We start from the raw sequence: 16,028 nt of genomic DNA, 5'->3' as shown, positions 1-16,028 counted from the left end.
ACTGCTTCGGTGTCCATAAAAAAGAAATAAATCGGTCAATAAAACAGCAAATAGAGCATAAACGTTACCCATGAATTTTATAAGCAATGAAAAGAAGTAATGTTTCAAAAAGTTACTTTCAATTTTCAAAAATGATTTTTGAATTGAAAAGACAGATGAAATGGGGTCGTTTCCAAAATTTTAAAAGTTTTTTTTTTTTTTTTTGAAAGAACATGCTTAAAAAAATAGGTTTTGACCATTTAAGTAATTTGTTTAACATTTAAAAAAATTACTTTAATCGGTGCGCTTTCATTGTTTACGCTTCTGCCGATGATATCGCAAATGATGAAATGACATTAACTGTTGCCATTCACAGAGCAAAATATTTAATTCTCATCTTTACTTACGTGTATTGGCAACGATATGGTTGATAGCAAGCGTAGAGCGCAATATTTAATTCGCTTATTGGTTTTCATTACATGGAAACGCAGTAGAAAGATATGCCAAAATGCATCATTTGTGACGTCATAAAGATCACACCTTGTTTGAAAAGTCGGACAGTTAAAAAAATTAATTGAAAAATAACTGTTGGGAAAATGAAAGTATTTTCTGGGTTCATGTTATTTTTTATTTATTTATTTATTTATTTATTTATTTTTTTTGGCTTATTCTATCGATTTCAGCGACTAAAAGTAGTACTTTTGACTGAAGGAAACAACCCCATTGTTTATATTTTCTTCTTAAAGTGTTTGAACACTATGTGGACAGATACTATTGTAGGAAAATTGATTAAGAACACATATGCGCTGCCACGTAATGTGCATTTGAAAATATGAAAAACTACAAGTTAATGCAACGAGGGAGTCAATTTTCTACTTTACGAACGTTTCACAACACCACGGGCGTCCGGAGGGAGGTCACGAGACCTTCCAAAAATATTTTTATTTGACAAATTTTGTCTGGCGGTTCGGCAAAAATTTGCAGCTCCACTCGGCAAATTTGGAGTCCCATTTGATAAAATTATCATCACTCTGAGAAATTTGGTGTTCCAGTAGGAAAAATTATCATCTTTAAGCTTTATTGGGAGTTCCATTCGGTAGAACTATCATCACTTCCCAAAATTTTGAGTTCCATTCGGTAAATTGAGAAATTCCGCCTTCCCAAAAATTTAAGTTCGGGGCACCCCTTCATAGTTGGTTGGTTGGATTGGGATTTTTTTGGCTCAAGAGCCTTAATAGGCTATACAGCGCCAAACAATTGTTAAACTGTGGAAAGAAGAGCCAAAAAAGTGAGTTTTGTTAAGGAGCAAAGGGCATAAAACATCTAGAATTTTGAAAAGTTAGTTAAAATAAACACAAAAACGAAGTTTTAAATTTTGAGTGACGAGCCGAAAGAAATATCTGAGAATTTTTTTTTTTGCGTTTTATAAAAAATGTAAACAAAACAATGACAAGACAAAAACAAGGAAATAAGGACGAGCTCTTCTTAAAAGACATAAAGCCAATCTCTTGAAGGAAAGGGAATAATTTCGGATGCGGAGTAACCCCTTACAGTTCTTTCAAAGATGGATGGAGCTGGTTGAAAAATTTAGAACGAACATGATTGAAATTTGGACAAACGGAGAGGATATGCAACACTGATTAACTGCACCCAGGCATAACGCCCGCCATTGGTATTTTGGTGACTAATTAGAGCATCTTGATTTATTGGACATTCGCTATGACAAAGATTCGCTGGTAAGTATTTAATGCTACTTTCTGTTTTTTAGTCCTTCCAAGAAGGGGAATTCACTGGGCTCAATGAACTTGCTGAACTTTACATTGAGCATAATCAACTGGTGGCTTTGGGCGGGCAGTTGCAAAGAGTGCCTCAACTTCAGTATTTGGTGGTACGGAATAATCGCATTCATACTCTTGACCCTAAAGAAATACCTAAAAGGTTGCAGTACCTCTACATGGCAGGTAAGAAATTCAAAAAATTGTAAACCAATATGGTTGTGGATACATTTCAATACAGAAGAGTCCAGAAAACTCTGCACTCAATAACCCGGCCTAATCTAGAAAACTCAGCAGCACTACGGCAGGACGAAAAAATTCCCGTTTAGGCCGACGCATCAACTTAAGTTTAACCATTTTGAACCGGATTTTTCATTGTTGCAGAGCTAGGGTTACCACAGCAAAATTTCAGATTTCACCAAATTTGTCGAAAATAATATTGTATTTAACAAACAATTCACGTGTCGCTAATAACTGCTCGCAATGAAAAATCACCAAACGCGATAACTTTCCAGGAAAGACAACCACTCAAACACGTGCTCCGATCCAAAATGGCTGATCTTAAGCTGATGCGTCGGCTCGTATATAGTGGCCTTAGGAAATAGTCCCGTGATTGTTGTCCACTGTCCAGCATGTTCACTGAATATCGACTGCTTTTTGGTTCAGATTAGGCCGAGTTCAAGGAAATCTACTGTGCCTAAATACGGGAGTGCAGTGAACTTGCATTTTTGGGAGGTCGAAAATTCTCAATTTGCTGATGGAACTCCAAATTTTGCTGAATGATAAAATATGAGTAAACAGACATTAGTAAATCTAATGAAAAAGGACACTAAAAATTGCAATATGGAGACAAAATGTCTAAAAATTTGCCGAATCGTAATACAAAATTTGTTTGATGAGAACATTTTAGAGGTCACCGCGACCTCCCCTGACCTCTCATCGGGGTGCCACTGCTTAAATACTAAATAGACAGTCAAAGCTAAGACCCAAGTTTTGGGTGAAATTATGTCTCTGAATCGACTTTGTACTAATATTTTCGCCCCCTTACGCGATTTATAAATCTGGAGAAGATTTAATGCTACTAAGAGTTAAATCATAATCAACTTAACAAAAGAGCATATGGGAGATTCGCAGCAATTCTTCATTCTTTCATCTTCACAATTCCCTGGATCTTAACCAAGAAACAAGAAGTTGTTTATTTAGTTAAGGCTTTGAAAGTTATAGCAGCAGCAGATAACAATAGCACAATATACTTGCATTTATTATTTTTAGACTTCCAGACACTTACCAAAGTTTTAATTTATCTACAGTTTCCGTTTTAACTCGCACTTTCCAGTCATTCCTCTTCTACTGCTCGAAGGAGTTAACTTTTCAATTGTTACCTAAGCAATTACACGTGCTAAAAATGATGATAAAGTCGTGAATTGGAAAAATAATTAATTATATTCAGTTGAGTAAAATATAAATGAAAGAAACGCTCGCCCGTTCTTACTGGCAGTTAATGGGATGCATGATCTGTAGACTTTCGTTATTTGTTCTTTTTACAGCTTTTGCCTTCAAGATGAGGTTTTGGTGTTAGATAAGAATTTTTTTTTTTTTTATCAAACTTTGGATCCAGGGGTTCCCAAAGTTTTCAGATGCGTGGTATTACTTGAAGAATTAGAATTTCTCATGGCACCCTTGTCGACATAGGCGTGTCCGGAGGGGTACAAGAGAGGGCAGCTGCCACCTTTCATAATAGAAAATATTCATAGAAAGAAAAAGATAAAAAAAAAGTAAAAATTAATTTGAATTTTTGGCATCTTGAATTCAAATTGTTTTTCGCAATCACGAGCGTGTGTGTTGTGTGGGTGCGTGGGTGCGCAAGTGTATGTCTGCATGTGTGTGAGTGAGTGTTGTGTACGTGCGTGTGCGTGTAGGTGTTCGTGTGTGTGTGTAGGCGTTCGTGTGTGTGTCTGTGTAGGCGTTCGTGTGTGTGTGTAGGCGTTCGTGTGTGTGTAGGCGTTCGTGTGTGTGTAGGCGTTCGTGTGTGTGTGTAGGCGTTCGTGTGTGTGTGTAGGCGTTCGTGTGTGTGGGACATGGACGCCACCGCCCAGCAAAAGTGGATTTCGGGGGACAGTGCTCAGGACCAGCCGCGCCGCCGCCGGTGGACGGTGGTGCTGCAGGCCTGGTCCAAGCTGAAAAAGGCACGGACGCCAAAAACGGTCAAGTGAGAACAATAAGCAATCGTGATTGCTCAATAATCAATGATTTTCTCGACGTTTGCTTTAATTTCTTCACTTATCGATAAATTCGTCTCTATAGTTGGAGCAAAACTAACCTGGCAGCGTCGTAATGCTGCGATTGGGATTTGCGTAGTTTTCACAATGCTACCAGGTTATGTTTGCCCCAACTTAGAATCTAATTTTTAAAATGTGAATTTGTACGTGTTGCGAGTGTGACCGAGCCCACAATACGTACAAATCATTATATTTTAAGCATAAGAAAACGCTTTTGCAAGTTGATACTGCGAGTGTGGCCGAGCCCACAACACGTACAAATCATTATATTTTAAGCATAAGAAAACGCTTTTGCAAGTTGATACTTCATATTATGGCACCAAATTGTTCCTTTTTTTTCTCAAATATGTGAGAATTAAAAGGCAAAGTTTAAAATTCCTTGAATAAAGTGCAAATATATGCTTAAAAATATCGCTACCTTGCAAATGGATTGAACTATTTATTGGTATATACGAATGATGGCGTTCACGGCCGGTGTCAATAATGTTGTAAGATTCCGGGTTGTTGTGCCGTGGTCTGAGCGTTGTTACTCCTTGGAGTAACAACACTTAGACCAGTGTTGTTACTCCCTGAGTGTTCTTACTCCATGGAGTCTGAGTGTTGGAGTAACATTACTTAGACCATGGCACAACAGCCCGGAATCTTAAAACATTATAGTTATAGGTATGTTCTTTTATTTATTATAGATAATCCTTTCCGGTGTGATTGCCAATTATCACCGTTTCTCCGATGGTTGACCACTACAGATTCCCTCGCAACGGACATGGTGCCGTGCCTACCCTTAAATGGGACTCACATGAATACATCCGTTGTATCATCATGTCCGCATCCTTGCTCATGCTCATGTACGGAAGACGGAGGGGCATATTTCATGACATTAGACTGCAGCTTTCAAAATATGTCTGTTTTTCCGTCATTTCTGCTAGAAAAAAAACAACAACCTGATGAGGTAAATTATTATTATTTAAAAATTTGTAAATACACAACCACGTGTGAATAAGTAGTAAAAAGAACTGATAATATAGCGCATAAAAACCAGTTCGGGCAAAGCTTGCAAAATAATTCAGCTCTAATTCAGTTAAAGTTTATCGAAAAATTTTCCTTGTAAAGATCTCAACAGGGAACCACACGAATAGGGCAGTAATTGAGACATATTTTTGACGCAAAAATTTTGTTCACTCGTCCGCCCGTTATCGAGATATAAGGTCTTAAAGTCTGCCGAAACTTTAAGAATTTTAAGTCTTGCCAAACTTATAACCTTGAATAAAAATTGATCATACAATTTCACCGTCTTCATTCATCTAAACATCGAGTGAAAAGATATCTTTCATTACTCGCTGAACTTCATGCATGTAGTATAATATAGAATGTTTTAATACAATTTTACACAAATTCTAACTGATATTTTTCTTTGTCTTTTCTAGAGTGCAAATACTTCATCGATCGTGCAAGATGAATGGCTTGAATTCTATCAATCAGGTGCATTTGAATTTCAAATTCACGACAGGCTTCTTGGAATAAATCTAGAAGGCAACAATTTCCGATCTTTGGAGCACGTTCGTTTGCCTGTTCAACTTAGGCATCTTCGTCTGGCTAACAATAAGATCAGAAGAGTTCCAGATTCGCTTCTTGACAAATTCCATTCCCTGACGAAAGCCACTTTCTCTGGAAATCAGTGGGAGTGTGATTGCGAAATTTTAGGATTTAAAAAATGGTTGCTATCTAAATCGGATGTGGTACGTATAACTTATTATTGATGTTAATTTAAAGGGAACATTTAGTGTGGTCACCTGCCATAAGTAGAAAACAAAAAAGTGTTTAAATGAAGAAAAAAAGGATGATTAAAAGTCATCTGTCAATCGCTACCTCAAAAAAAAAAAAAAATAAATAGACATAAACGTGTGCAGAAGTAGTAAGTAATTGGTAAAATCCTTTCCACGAAAACAAAAATGTAGTCTTTATATTTCAGTTTTCTCTAATATGTTACATATACATATTAAATAATTTGTAATTGGTTCTCTGTTTAACGGCTAATGAGGAATCTCAAAAAATCGTCTTTTTCATGACTTACTTTATGTCAAACAGCAACGAATCTGAATAGATAGAGATCGGTTATTTAGAGTTTTCTCAAAAATCGTGGCAAATAAGGAACACAGAGACGCAAAGGTAGGAAATTTTTCTGTTTCTGTATGTGTGAAACATGATAATGAGATGAATTTGCTCCAAAAAACAAGCACCAAGAGATGTTGGACGGGAATTCAAGTTATATTGCAGTTCTGGAACAGTTAAACATATTTTACAAAAAGAGAAAAGTTTCATGATGTGAAACTAATGTTACGATCGACTCTTAAAAAAGCTCATAAGAGACTAAGGTTTGAGCGTGCCAAAAATGCATTATTATGGGTAAAAAGTGTGATAGTGTAATCTTTTCTAATGAGAAAATGTTTCATTAGGATGGACTAGATGGTTTTTGCTACTTCTGGTACGATCTCTGTGATGGAAAAAAAAAAAACTGAAACCGTAAATGTGGAGTCGACTGAGTAATGGTCTGAGGAAGTTTCGCAACGGACGGAAACTATACTAATATTTTTTTTGCAGGACAGAAGGAATTCTGAAAGTAACGTTAATGTACTGAGCAATGTTATTTTAAACTAAAAACACCGGTAATTACGAGTTTTAAACAACTTGTTCCAGCAAGATAATACCTAATTACATGTTTCTCAAACATCAAAATCATTGCTTGGCGTTTATTTAGTCAAATTACTGTACTGGCCGGACAAAAGCTCGATCTAAGTTTAATAGAAACTTTGGGAGGCATTCTGGCACCAAAGTATGAAAAAATTGTACCCAATATCAAAACAAGCAAGAACTTATTTGCTCCACAAAAATCCAGGATAAAAATTTCCAAGAACGTTCTCCAACTTCCATGACATCAAGACTGATAAAAGTGATTGGAAAAAAAAGGGGTTATTATTGATTAGTACTAGGGTTTTTCAGGGCAAAACGCTCGTCGTCCTTTTATTTTATCGAGTTTCAACGATGACTTTTTTTTTATTAATCACGGCAAAACATTTACACTGCTTGACAATTGCTAAGGAACAACTAAGTTTTTTGGAATAGTTAAGAATAGATAATGATTAAAGGAACAGAACGAAATATATAGTTAGTAGGGAGGATGTGCGTTTATTATAAGTACAAAATAATACAGATATTAAAGCATTAATGAAGTAAAAACTTAAGAATAAAAAAATAATCCTACTTAAATGATTTTCATACAACACCAAAAAAATGATCTAGGTCAGAATGATGGAGACATGATTACCTTAATATGTTGTATGATTACCAGGGACACTGATGCACAATTTACATCTGTTTTCCATACTCCCCACTAATTATTGAGGAGTGCTTGGGGGATGTTTTCCCACTCCTCTCTCAATGCAAATTTGAGTTCTTGTACTGTTCTGGGAGGGACGGTTCTTCGCGCAACACGTCAGCCAAGAGCCTCCCAGGCAAGTTCAATTGGATTTAAGTCGGGAAAGTAAGCAGGCCAATGCATACAGAGAATCTTTTCACTTTGCAGTGTGTCTGACATTTCAATGCTCCAGTGTGGCCGTGTATAGTCGTCCGTAAAGAGAAAATCTGGACCGACAGCCCCCCTAAAAAGACGAGCATGGTCCAGCATAACATCTCTGCAATACATTCGCGACGTATCGCTTTCTTATTCAAAAATGTGAAGCTGTGTTCTGCCATTGTGCATGATGCCTGTCCACACCATGACGCCTGGGTCATACCGATCACGTTCGCAAACAAAGATTCGTCAGAGAACATCACTCTAGACCAATTTTGATGATCCCACCAACATGTTCCTCAGACCAGCGTAATCTCTCTCGACGATGGCGTGGTTGAACTTGGATGCAACGTACGGGCTTCCGTGCATACAAACCGACATTATTTATTCGCCTTGAGATGGTTCTTGCAGAAACCTGCGTACCGGTAGCGGTTGTTAGATTTGCAGCTATCTGTCAAAGAGTGAAATTTCTGTCTTTTTTGCCACGAGGGCTACATAGCGATCCTCTGAAGGTGTGGTGCTCCTACCACGACCCCCGGCATGCTTTTGCAAAACATTTCCACCTTCAGCGACCGTCTTTAATTGAGAGATGGCACTTTTTGATACACCCATTGCATCAGTCACAGTGGTGACACTTTGACCTGCTTCCTGTCATCCAACCGCTCGTCCACGATCATAGATACTCAAATGATGTCTTGCTGACATTTTACTCTTAAGTATTTCAAGAACCAAACAGAATTTCAGAGAAAAACCTTTTTTAACATCCAGCACTATTTTTGTTAAAAACCAAACAGCGTGAATTTTTGTACGAATTTTGAGCCTGTATGCACTGTCTTTTATAGAGATAACGAGTCTTGGTCTACCACGCCATCTGAACTTGAATTTATTTCCATTGGTCAGGTGGTTGAGGTACAAATTTGCATAAATCACTTGTTCCTTAGCAATTGTCAAGCAGTGTATATTTTGTATTTTCAAATGTTCTACATTCCGCAATGATTTCTAGCACGAACAGGCATTTTGTGTATAAATTTCAATGATTTTTTTTTCAGAAGTAATTTTTTTCTGTGCAACTTTTTGCTGTCCTGATAATTCTGAACACCACTGTATGATTTGAAAGTTTATCAAGCATTTTGACTGCTGGTCTGCTTCAGGCGCTACGCTCCTTACTAGTAAAAAACTGAAAAACCTTCTGGCTAGCTTCAGACTTTTGTTAGGGGTTTAAAACGGGTCTCTGTATTAGTTCTTACTAACAGAAGAGCTTAATTCTTTCAACTGCTGCTTTAGTAGTGGTATAGCGATTTGAAATTCGATTAAGGGAAGTTATTTTAACTGTTGCTTAATTGTCAAGTTTATACAACTTTATTTTTCATTCGTGTCAAATGAAGTATAATATACTTATATATTCCATTAAACTCATATTTCATCAAAATTTTGTTATTAAAATTTATTTTCACCCAAATATCAATAAAAAGGAGAAATAAACAGAGCCTTTTAGGATTTGAAAAGTTCGCTTCGAATTAGTTACTACATAAATTAATTTTCTGTAGATAAGTTTATTAAAATATACATTTTTTTTATTCACATAGGTTGAAGATAATAATATGACATTTTGCTCTAGCAATGATGCTGAAAATATGAATCTAGATCGAAGAAAGATATACACTCTCACCGACTTAGACTTGTGTCCTTTGAATATAATGCTGTATCTGTCCATAGCTCTAGTTCTCAGTAAGTCTAACATTTTAAACTACATCCCAGTGGTGAATAATATAGTGCTCGTGCATAAAGGTTTTTTTTTCCTAATGAAATAGTTTATGTTAAGGATTTTCTTTTGAATCTACCTTAAAAGATGTGTTTTGTTAAATAAATTACGCTACATTTTTTTTTTCCCTTTTCGGCGTATGTGTGTCATCCGTTTGCAATAATGAGTAAAATCTTTTTCAGCTTTTACATGCACTGTGATCGTTTTTAGGCATAGTTTAAACGTATGAGTGTTATTGAATCTTTTAAAACTATTGCGTACTCTAGTAGCGTATTTTGCATCTTTTGAGGCTTATCCGGAAATTTGCTTATCCGCGGTAACTGTTACATCCTATTCCGCGAATAATCTGGAGTTAACTGCATAATTATGTAACATAGCATGGCATGTGACAAAAGGAGAGAAGTGGGTAGGGTGAAGTGCGACACGTTGGGACAAAGAAGAGAGAGATATCAAGTATGCTGACATCTTTTATCGACGGTCCGAAAGATAAATAAACGAAATTTCTCACATAAATGTGCAGTTGTTCCAGCTGCATAATGCCATCTTTGGTTCATTCAGGACCAGATCTGCTTACCCGCTAAACTCACAGTGCGGTGGGGGGGGGGGAGAGGGTACGTTCTTAAAGGGCCTAATGGTTTAAGAAATTGAAACGAAAACTTGAAAAAACTAGCACTAAAACTTATTAAAGTAGCAAATATGCACTGCTACCCCCTGGGGAGAGGCCCTACAGACTTGATTGCAGGGGGCCCAAAATTTATACATCCAGGCCTGGGTTCGTCTATTTTGTTCATCTTGATTAGTTAGTAAATATTGTTGACTCAGATCTCTGATAATACGTTTTCTTCATTTCAGCTTTTCTTCTGATGTGCGCTGCCATGAAAATCGTTTACACTAGATACGAACTGAACATCAAAGTCTGGCTCTTTTCTCATGGAATCACTTGCGTGAAAGAAAAGGATATTGATAGGGACAAATGTTTTGAGGCTTTTATCTCTTTCTGCCACAAAGACTTTGATTTAGTTCATGGACAAATAATAAGGGGTAAGATTCGCTTTCGATTTGCTCATTTTAATGTTTAACCAAAGACAAGAACTATAAAAGTTCCAAATACACCTCCACCTTACAGAAGTTTGCTGAGCAAAGAACTTTGGCTTTAAACCTCTGCGCTCCAAAGCCAACCGGAATGCGAAAACTAGTTTTCGCAGAGAGAAAATTAAGCTGTTCGAAATTCATCTCAGGACGAAAAAAAACTAAATAAGTCCGAAATGGCATTTTTTACGATATTCAAACTGCTCTTCATTATATTCTTAATCTATTTTGTAAACGTTGGAAAGAAAAATTACAATAGGTGGGACAAGAAAATTTGAGATATGGAAAAGTAAATTTATATTTTAAAATGAATTTTTAGTTAAGACGAGAGTAAAATTTCAACACTTCAAAGAATTCACATCACCATTTAAACCAAATTAAGTTCAGTAATGAGATGAAGGGGAATGTTTAGACATACACCCAGTAGTTTTAACTAGGGCGGCGGATTCCGAGTTGGACTGAATTTAAAAGAAACGATTAGAAGTCGGGAGTCGAAGATTTGAAATTCCAATAGTGGGAGTCGAACTGGTTTTGGAGTAAACGAGTAGGAGTTGGAGTAAATTATCCTAAAAACTTGTGTGTATTTATTCATAATAAAGTTTGCCTACTTCGATCTTTTCGTAACTTCCTCGAAATTTAAGACGATAGGTTTTAATGTTCATAGCAACTCAGTCTTTAAATTGTTTATTGCAGTAATCAAGGAAAAAAGACCAGACGTGCGACTTTGTCTTCACTATTGCCATTTTGTAGCTGGAGAGTTTATTGACAAAAACATCTTCAATGCTGTTAAGCTTTCGAAGAGGACAATACTCATGTTATCTGAGTAAGTTTCATATTAAGATTATTTTACGTGTGATATATTAGCTTAAAATATGTTTAACTTATGCTTAAATTTCAATATATCGTTGGTAAATAAGTAACAGAGTGCCTAATACATTGTTATTTCGCCAATCCTATATTGAAGTTCAGCGAGAAGAGATGGTAGAAGTAAACAAAGAGGGTTGCTGTTTGCTACTTTCATGAATTACTCCTTGGATTGGCGCTTCTTCTCAGGAACATTTCGTTTATCTGATCGTTCTGTTTTTGCCATCCATCGCCAATCAGACCACGGTATCGCCAAGTGTCACGTTGTTTTGTTTACTTCCACAATCAGTTTTCTCTGAATTCACTTTAGCTCTCATACTCTGTCAAAAACTTCATTGAATAGTTACGTCTCAGTTTACTGCATCCAGCTGTAATTTGCATATTTTAAGTTTAAAGATAAGAAATTGTAAAATTTAAAAACCATGACCCTTTTACATGGTTTTAATGCAAAATTCAAATTATTAGAGAAGTAAAAAAATGAAGATTTTAATGTAAAAGTTAAATTTATTGTGATGCATGCAAATTTTTAAACGCATATGCTGTAAGCACTTTATCTCAAAAAAAAAAAAAAAAGAAAGAAAGAAAGAAAAGAAAAGAAAAAGAAAACACAACCTATAAAAAACAAATAGTTATGAAATACAGGCATTTTATTGAAACGCAACGAAAATTTCACCGCTTGTTGAACAGAAGAATAGCACTGCCTTGCAAAATAACACAGGAAAACAACAATTAGTTTGCAAATAATCAGCATGAACAATAATCTACCTTACTCGAGTTAAAAATGTATAATTATATTTTTTTTATGAGTAGGGTGTGTAACTGACCATCTCTACTAGAGATGCTGTCTCATTTTCAGAAATTGTAAATAACGAAATGAAAAAATGAGCACTAGATAAAGGTATTTCGACTCTACAAAATAATGGCAACTACTAAAATGCATTACCATGCTGTGTGTAGATATGCAGATAGTTTACTGCAAAAATACCTTTTTATTTTATTGCAAGGTACATGTGCACATTCCCTTGCTGTAACCTTTCTTCTTCTTTAGCTATGCTAGTTTTACTTTTTACAGCTTTCTCTCTTTTGAAATAAGGTGCACGTTCATGAATTTTTAAATATATAATTACTTCATACTATAAGGTAATTATATTTAAAAGAAAAAATAAAGTTATTTCAAAAGAAAGCAGTAACAAGTAATATTAGCATAACTAAAGAAGAAGAAAGGTTGCAGCAACGGAATGTGCACATGTACCTTGCAATAAAATGAAAAAGTATTTTTGCTGTAAAATATCTGCATAGCTACATAGAAAGGTATTGCATTTCAGTAGTTGCCCTTTCTTTTGTAGAGTCGAATAATACGTTTATCTGGTGTTCATTGGTTCGTTTCGTTATTTACAATTTCTGAAACTGAGTCAGCATCTCTAGTAGAGATGACCATTTACTGTTTGACCACGGAGTGTATGAAATTAATAAATGTCTAGTTAAGACGAGTCTATCTGAAAGAGGGAGGAAAATAAAATTTTATTGCGCGTGTTTCGTTAATTTGAATGTTGCTCTGCTTTTTTCAGAGGCTGACATGCATCTGCAACAGCAGTCATCCCTGAAAACTAATAGACGCGTCCATTTCCGCCTGTAAAAGCGGAAGTTTGCCTTGACATGCAATCCTTAGTCAGACAGCACACACCCTTATCAAGTACTAGAAAGTCGCACGTCAAGGTATGACGGGTGAAAATTGCTTCTGCATTTCAACGAAGTCATTGCCTGTTTGGTAATATTTTGGTGGTTGAAATGGTAACCCTAACTCCTGTGGATTAATCCTAAACTCCAGTAGGTAGCGTTCATTGTTGACCATTTTATCCTTTCTTTATTCCCTTGAAATGACACAGTCTTACCAGTAAAACAGTTCAGTTACCGGACCGAGTTCAGCCCTGTCACAATAAAGCCTTTCCCTGCATGTTAAACGTTACCAAAACATATTATCAAATTATCATGCCGTGGCGCGTGTTTCATTGGTGAAACATTCGAGTTACTCGATCATCGGCTATTGTATATAAGAGGATTAAAAAATATATTTAAGTATTCTGAGTTTGGACACTTATTTATGGTAGAAAGTATTGGATCAAAAAGCTCAGTGAGCCAGTTTGAAAGCTTAATTTATTAAATAGCTGAAATGTTATTCTAATTTTTTGTTTATGTCTTTTGTTTGTTTTCTTACTTTAGAAACTACTTAGAAAGTGAGTGGTGCCTCATGGAATTTCGTGCTGCCGACATGCAATCTCAGAAGGACAAAATAAACCGAATCATTGTCGTTAAACTTGGAGATTTACCAAAGAATATTGATCCTGCAATTAAGATGTATATGGACAACACGACTTATTTAAATTGGGGGGACAAATACTTTTGGAATAATCTCTTTTACGTCCTGCCCGGACCTGAGAAAAATAAGAACATAATTACAGAAGCGGGTAATGAGATGAAAGGTCCTTCCATGTATGATTCCGAATCTTATCTCATTTGAATTTCACCTCACTGTAAATCTGAATTAATTCTTCAGAGCATTACCAAGTTCTAACAAAGAAAGTGGGGAGGGAGGTGGCTATTGTTTTCAGAACTTTTTTCAATGTGTAAATACTCTGAATTTCTCCAGTAGCAAGAAAATTCACATCAAATTGAAAAAAAAACGCGGGAACTGAACTTCCGTAAGCTCCCAAGCAAATTAAGCCCTGCTTCACGGGACAAACTCATCATTGTAACGTTAATGAGCCTCAATGAAGGATAGTGGATTTTAATCTTGTGTAGATCATGAATCTCGGGAAAAAAAAAAGATAACTGAACATTATTCCTATCGACATTTCGGCTGCATTACTTCCGTTACATATCGAAATTATACTTTCAAGTTCCTCAAAAGAAGCATGAGTTAAAAAAATTCTTATAAACGACTTTTCTTAAGACTAAACTTATATTTGCATTGCAAAACCTACCACACTATGATTCAGAAGAATTCAAGGAAACTTCTTTCATTGAAAGAAAAGAAAGGTTCTGCTATACAAAGAAAAAAAAAGAAAACTCTTTCAACACAAAGAAAAAAAAATGTACTCGATGAAGCCATCACTCTGCAAAAAGTGTTTCAATGGATGTGACAGTGAATGGAACAGATCTTAAATCAGTACCGGAGAAAAAACATTTCAAATCGATATCATATCCGAATACAAATTTATATGCATTAGCAACAAAACAGTCGTCTTGAGCGAGAGGCTGACATTGAACAACTCACCAGAAAACCATAAGATAGCGTAATTATGAAAATAATAATAATAAGCTGCAAATGAAAGAGCGAAGAAAAAAATGCTTCTGGACGCATAAATTATTTTCCGTCGTTTCCTCGTCTTATTGAAATATGAGGTCTTAAAGTCTGCGGAAATTTTAAGAAAAGTCGCCAAGTTTAACGAGTTTCGGTGAGTAATGGAAGACATCTTTCACACATTTTACAGATGGATGTTTCGTCACACGCAGAGAGTAAAACTGCGTGGTTATTTCAATTTCTTGCCAAGTCCTTAAATTTGGCGACTCTTCTTAAAACTTCGGCTGACTTTAAGATCTTATATCTCAAAAAATGGGGACAGGAGGGCAATTACTTTTTGCATTTAAAAAAAGTTCTCAATATGGTTTTTCTATTACTACCTGCTTTCACTATTTTCATTGTCACACTAATCGTGTGGTTTTCTGGTAAGATTTATCAAGCAGGTGATATATTTGTCGAATAAGAAGGCAAGAAAGAAAATGTATGTGTTGTGCCAAAACGCAGAGTGCAGCTCCGATAGCTCATTGCATTCAGTGCCTCTCTATTGCTACATCACCTCACTTGCATTCTGATAGTGCGAAATAGAATGACCTCTGTGAATGGAAGTGTATTCTTACTACCATACAATCGAACGTGGATGGACATCATAGTGCCTATGTATGAAAAGTGATAGACATTGGAAACGATAGCATTTATCTAGTTCGTATGCCAGAGCTGAATGAGCCTAACGTCTTCGCCAGTGCAGATGGATTGTGTCAAGTCCTGTACAAATGAACAAGCACTCTATGTTGGGTATACTTCTGGAGTAGAGAATAACTCAACAGTAGAAGTTCATTAATATCCATCCAGCTTTCTAGAGAAAGAGAAACTTGTGCGATCTGTCTCTGACATGTGAAGTCATGGGGCTCCTTTTTTTCCGGAATATCTTTATATTCAGTCATTGATTGAACTTCCAATTCGTTCAGTTCTCTCCAGTCGTGGTCTTGCACACAGCATAACTGTCATGGCAATGTTCACTGCCCTTGATACTCGCCAGTTTACGAAAAAACTACTCACGGCAGTCACCAATCCCTTAGTTTAAATAAAAGTAATACTTGTTCATATGTGGTAAAGACCTTATGTCAATAATAATATAGGCTGGGCCATCCATTTTGTTCAAGTTGGAAACCGGCTAACTGGATGAAATATAAGGTTGTGGTCAAGGAATGAGGGACTTCTACATTTGACACTATTATCGCTATCACGAGGGAACTCAAATTACTTTAGCTAGTAAGGTCTATGCGGGGAACACCATTGTTGAAGAATTGCTTGACAGAAAGATAGACCGTTTAGTTCACCAAATAGTTCTCGTGTTTGTGTTCAGAAAGACTTTCATGGTGACAGCCTAAAAGTAAACCTAAAACTCAGTCTA

At 36.1% G+C, this 16,028-nt stretch overlaps 1 protein-coding gene across 1 annotated transcript in view; it reads left to right on the top strand.

The window, feature by feature from the left end:
- The window catches only part of LOC129230682 (protein toll-like), a 60,173-nt gene extending 45,791 nt beyond the window's left edge, over window positions 1–14,382 (top strand). The window contains exons 6-12 of the mRNA XM_054865100.1: window positions 1,748–1,940; window positions 4,720–4,982; window positions 5,458–5,769; window positions 9,188–9,329; window positions 10,216–10,404; window positions 11,146–11,275; window positions 13,537–14,382. Coding sequence (XP_054721075.1) covers window positions 1,748–1,940; window positions 4,720–4,982; window positions 5,458–5,769; window positions 9,188–9,329; window positions 10,216–10,404; window positions 11,146–11,275; window positions 13,537–13,834 — 1,527 coding nt within the window. The 3' untranslated portion in view covers window positions 13,835–14,382. The remainder of the gene's footprint in view (window positions 1–1,747; window positions 1,941–4,719; window positions 4,983–5,457; window positions 5,770–9,187; window positions 9,330–10,215; window positions 10,405–11,145; window positions 11,276–13,536) is intronic.
- The last annotated feature ends 1,646 nt before the right edge of the window (window positions 14,383–16,028 follow it).

This window comes from Uloborus diversus, chromosome 9, assembly GCF_026930045.1.
Source record: "Uloborus diversus isolate 005 chromosome 9, Udiv.v.3.1, whole genome shotgun sequence".
In the NCBI taxonomy this organism is placed as follows: Eukaryota; Metazoa; Arthropoda; class Arachnida; order Araneae; family Uloboridae; genus Uloborus; species Uloborus diversus.
Note: the sequence above shows the minus strand (reverse complement) of the source record. Positions and strands in the feature narration are given on the sequence as shown.